The sequence below is a fragment of the Sinocyclocheilus grahami genome, unplaced genomic scaffold (assembly GCF_001515645.1).
Source record: "Sinocyclocheilus grahami isolate Dianchi unplaced genomic scaffold, SAMN03320097.WGS_v1.1 scaffold1874.1, whole genome shotgun sequence".
In the NCBI taxonomy this organism is placed as follows: Eukaryota; Metazoa; Chordata; class Actinopteri; order Cypriniformes; family Cyprinidae; genus Sinocyclocheilus; species Sinocyclocheilus grahami.
The window spans coordinates 98620-103619 of record NW_015507053.1 but is presented as its reverse complement, the minus strand read 5'-3'; the positions used below and the strand labels follow the sequence as shown (position 1 = coordinate 103619).

Here is a 5000-nt window from a genome sequence, read left to right as displayed (position 1 = left end):
AATTGACAGAGCAGCCATCGAGACTTAGACAGTGTTCTAGGTTATTATATGCAGAGGTTTTAGGTGTGTGTGTGTGTGTGTGTGTGTGTGATGTTCTGCTGTTCTCCAGGCTGCTGCTGTTTGTGGATGAAGCCGATGCATTCCTGCGCAAGAGATCCTCCGTGAGTCTCGCACTCCCTCACTGTGCGTGTGTGTGTCTGTGTGTCGCTGCGGAGTCATGTGACACATGTGTGTGTGTGTGTGTTTCAGGAGCGGATCAGCGAGGATCTGCGCGCAACTCTGAACGCATTCCTGTACCGCACCGGAGAACAGAGCAACAAGTAAACACTCTCTCTCACACACACACACACACACACTCAAACTGCTGACAAGATGTTGATGTGTGTGTGTGTGTGTGTGTGTGTTTCAGGTTCATGCTGGTTCTGGCCAGTAATCAGCCCGAGCAGTTTGATTGGGCCATAAACGACCGGATCGACGAGATTGTAAACTTCATGCTGCCGGGACTCGAGGAGAGAGAGAGACTCGTACGACTGTACTTCGACAGATACGTGCTGGAGCCGGCCACCGGAGGACGCCAGTGAGCAACACACACAGACTCACACACACACACACACACACACACACCTTACGTCTGACCCGCCCCCAAAACACACACACACACACACACACACACACCCCTTATGTCTGACCCGCCCCCAAAATGCGCGCACATACACACACACACACTCTCTCACACACACACACACACACACACTCAAACTGCTGACAAGATGTTGATGTGTGTGTGTGTGTGTGTGTGTGTTTCAGGTTCATGCTGGTTCTGGCCAGTAATCAGCCCGAGCAGTTTGATTGGGCCATAAACGACCGGATCGACGAGATTGTAAACTTCATGCTGCCGGGACTCGAGGAGAGAGAGAGACTCGTACGACTGTACTTCGACAGATACGTGCTGGAGCCGGCCACCGGAGGACGCCAGTGAGCAACACACACAGACTCACACACACACACACACACACACACACACACCTTACGTCTGACCCGCCCCCAAAACACACACAGACTCACACACACACACACACCTTATGTCTGACCCGCCCCCAAAATGCGCGCACATACACACACACACACTCTCTCACACACACACACACACACACCTTACGTCTGACCCGCCCCCAAAACACACACAGACTCACACTCACACTCACATCTTGCGTCTGACCCGCCCCCAAAATGCACACTCACACACACACACACACACACACACACCTTACGTCTGACCCGCCCCCAAAACACACACAGACTCACACACACACACACACCTTATGTCTGACCCGCCCCCAAAATGCGCGCACATACACACACACACACTCTCTCACACACACACACACACACACCTTACGTCTGACCCGCCTCCAAAATGCACACTCACACACACACACACACACATTCATACCTAGGTTAAAAAAAAAAGTACACTTCCATAAAGTACTTAAAGTGCTATTCTGGGACACCATGAATATGAACTGAAATGTGCTTTAAACACACTATCTCTGTGTAAAAGTCACCACTTGAGTGTTCTAGTGTGTGAAAGATGGGTTCAGGTTTTCAGTAAATAAATGCTATATATATATATATATATATATATAATGATTATTTTGGTCAATATTGTAATCACGATTATTAGTGGGTCATATGAACAAATCTTTATATTAGTGAAAAAAGTCCTCAAAGATGATTGAAAATAAATAAACTAGGTAGACAAAACATATAAAACTGCTTTTAGTTTACAATAACATTGATTCAGACCATTTTTAAATGCTGCATGACACTCGCTGAACTGAACGTGTGTGTGTGTGTGCGTGTGTGTGTGCGCTTGCGTGTGTGTACGTGTGTGCGCGTGCGTGTGTGTGTGTGTGTGTGTGTGCGCAGGAGGCTGAAGCTGGCTCAGTTCGATTACGGGCTGAAGTGTTCGGAGATCGCGAAGCGTGTGGAGGGAATGTCTGGGCGAGAAATCTCCAAACTCGCAGTCGCCTGGCAGGTTTGTTCGCCCGTTAACCACTTGTATGCTGCACACAAACACTCTCTAACTTTACCACTGAAGTGTTTGAAGGAGAAGTGCACTTGCAGAATAAACATTTCCTGATCATATCCTCACCCCATACCATCCCACATTCATGTCTGTCTGTCTTCAGTCGCAAAGAAATGAGGTTTTTGAGGAAAACATTGCGGTGTGTTTCTCCATATAGTGGACTTCAGTGGTGCTCAACGGATTGAAGGTTAAAAATGCAGCTCCACACGACCCCAGCCGAGGAATAACTTGCGCTTTTTGACCACAAATGCTTGCTCTGATGCGCGTCTTCACTCGTCACGTAATCCTGCTGGAAAGGCCAGGTTCATATTTGTACTTCGCTTACGAACTCCATCTCATTTTCTCCAACTTTAAAATCATCCCACATCGTTTTTACATTTTTTTGGTAAAGGGCATTTGACTTTTGTACACACTGGATCGGTGCTACGTCACACATCCGCTAATAAAGACGCGCATCGCAGAGCTAATGCTAGCAAGCACTTGTGGTTAAAAAGTGGATAAATGTTAATTGTTTTCAGAAAATGATCGAACATTTCTCTAGATAAGACCCTTATTCCTCGACTGAGTATGTTATCAGGAAATGTTTATTCTGGAAATGCACTTCTGCTTTGGATGTTTGATCTCATGGAGGCGTGTGATGCCGCAGAGGCTCATGGGTAACGTGTGTGTGTGTGTGTGTGTCAGGCGGCGGCGTACTCCTCTGAGGATGGTGTACTGACCGAGGCCATGATCGACGCGCGGGTGGATGACGCCGTGAGACAGCACCGGCAGAAGATGGACTGGCTTCATGGAGAAGGGGTTCTGGATAACGAGGGCCGGCCGTTTCCCGCCAAAGGCTCCGCGCCGCCGCTCAAAGCACAGGAAGTGCTCCGCCCTCTGCAGGAAGTGCCATCAGACCGGAGCAAACCCGACGGGACTCCGGTTTAACGCTCGTGTGGAGTCTCTTCATGTGTCAGAGGAACGATTAAAGCTGCAGTTCGTCTGTCTGGTGTGTGTTTGTGCCCATGTTTACATGATCAGGAGTCCGTAACATTAATATTCATTCTTAATCATCTGAGAGACTGGAAACCGGTCCACATGAAATCAGTGGAAACTGTTAAATGACAGTAAAGCCATTTTCATTTCTTATGCTGTCTGTTTGAGTTATGATATAACTTAAGACGGGAACCAGTTATGATTTTCTGCTCGCTGACGAAATAACTAGATCACTTAAAACTCACCAACACAATGCAAATCATTCGCATTAATGTATGCCAAATTAATTATGAATTAATGGATTATGAATTAATTTTATCATCAATTTAATAGAAACAAATTAATAAAACGGAGTCAAAAACATAGTAATACAAAAAGACATGAAATGCCGCATAATGACTAGTTTTTCATTTAGGAAAGCCGTCCGAACAAAGCGATTCAGCACAATGACTCCGAGATCCGGTTCACTTGAACTGACTCGCTGGAAGAACCCTAACTTACCATCGTTACAGAGCGAGATCCAGAACGAACCGACTCGCCAGAAAGAACTGGACTTTCCGAAGCTACTTTTTTTTTTATTAAACAATACAAACATTAAAACATTCAGCAGTACAATTACAGTAAATTAAAGAATCATAAATACAAGATAAAAAAAACAAATACACACAGAATTGTTGCCAGGGTAACAGCAACAAAAGACAAGGTAATGAATTAATTCTGTAATATTTTCCGGTGTTCTCTCTTCAACAGTCAATAAAAAAAAAGAAAGATTCGGACTTCCCGGAGCTGTATATAAGAGCGAGATCCATTTAGAAGGAACCGACTCGCTAGAAAGATTCGGACTGTCCGAAGCCATTTACAGTGAGCCGACTCTAGAAAGATTCGGACTGAGATACGAGAGAGCCGCTCGCTCGACAGCATAAACTATAAAGTAATACAAATATTACATAAAAACAGCGATCGTCTCGAAAAGTGCCGAGACGGATCTTTTGAAAGAAAATCGTGAAATAAAAGGATTGCGTTGTAACTGAGTAAATGAATACACTTTAATTGGGGCTATTTTTCAGTGTTTCCTCGCAGCAAGCTGTGATTATTGATCTACTGACAGCTGCTGGATGATTGGATTCATAACCCTTCAGAATAACACGTGACGAGCAGTGCTGGGAAGGTTACTGTGGAAATGTAACAGAGTAGTGTAACTTTTCAATTACTTTATTAAAGTAATGTAACTGATTACATTTGATGACTTTTCTAAATTTCTAATGTTTTCAACTGTTAATCATTTTCAATCATGTAAAGCAGGCAGGGTTAACCTTACAGTATGTGCTCAACACTGATAACTGGATGCAAAATATCTTAATTTGCGTATAAATGTGTCTTAGCAGTGTGTGGACACAACCACCTTACAATAATCTCCCAAAAACCTAAACGGTCTCAATTATCAAGCCATTTAGATTTTGGAGAGAATACCAGCGCTCTCTTCCACCTTCAATACCACGACTGAAGCGAGACCCTTGAGCAAGCTTTGCTGGTGTGTGTGTGTACGGTGTGTGTGTGTGTACGGTGTGTGTGTGTACGGGGTGTGTGTGTACGGTGTGTGTGTGTGTACGGTGTGTGTGTGTACGGGGTGTGTGTGTGCGGTGTGTGTGCGTGGAGGGTGTGTGTGTGTGGGGTGTGTGTGTGTGCTGGATGCAAAATATCTTAATTTGCGTATAAATGTGTCTTAGCAGTGTGTGGACACAACCACCTTACAATAATCTCCCAAAAACCTAAACGGTCTCAATTATCAAGCCATTTTGTTGGTGTGTGTTCACTGCTGTGTGTGTGTGTGTGTGTACGGTGTGTGTGTACGGTGTGTGTGTAAGGTGTGTGTGTGTACGGTGTGTGTGTGTACGGTGTGTGTGTACGGTGTGTGTGTGTACGGGGTGTGTGTGTA

The 5000-nt window shown here is 45.1% G+C and overlaps 1 protein-coding gene and 1 long non-coding RNA gene across 2 annotated transcripts in view; one reads left to right on the top strand and one right to left on the bottom strand.

Annotated features, from left to right (window-relative positions):
• The window catches only part of LOC107573140 (ATPase family AAA domain-containing protein 3-like), an 18561-nt gene extending 14905 nt beyond the window's left edge, over positions 1-3656 (top strand). Inside the window, exons 10-14 of the mRNA XM_016259585.1 lie at positions 110-161; positions 250-320; positions 410-577; positions 1930-2038; positions 2774-3656. Of these exons, the coding sequence (XP_016115071.1) occupies positions 110-161; positions 250-320; positions 410-577; positions 1930-2038; positions 2774-3016 (643 nt within the window). The 3' untranslated portion in view covers positions 3017-3656. The remainder of the gene's footprint in view (positions 1-109; positions 162-249; positions 321-409; positions 578-1929; positions 2039-2773) is intronic.
• Positions 3657-3739: 83 nt separating this feature from the next.
• Positions 3740-5000, bottom strand: part of LOC107573141 (uncharacterized) — a 12280-nt gene continuing 11019 nt past the window's right edge. Inside the window, exon 3 of the long non-coding RNA XR_001607449.1 lies at positions 3740-4137. This is a non-coding gene — a long non-coding RNA (uncharacterized lncRNA). The remainder of the gene's footprint in view (positions 4138-5000) is intronic.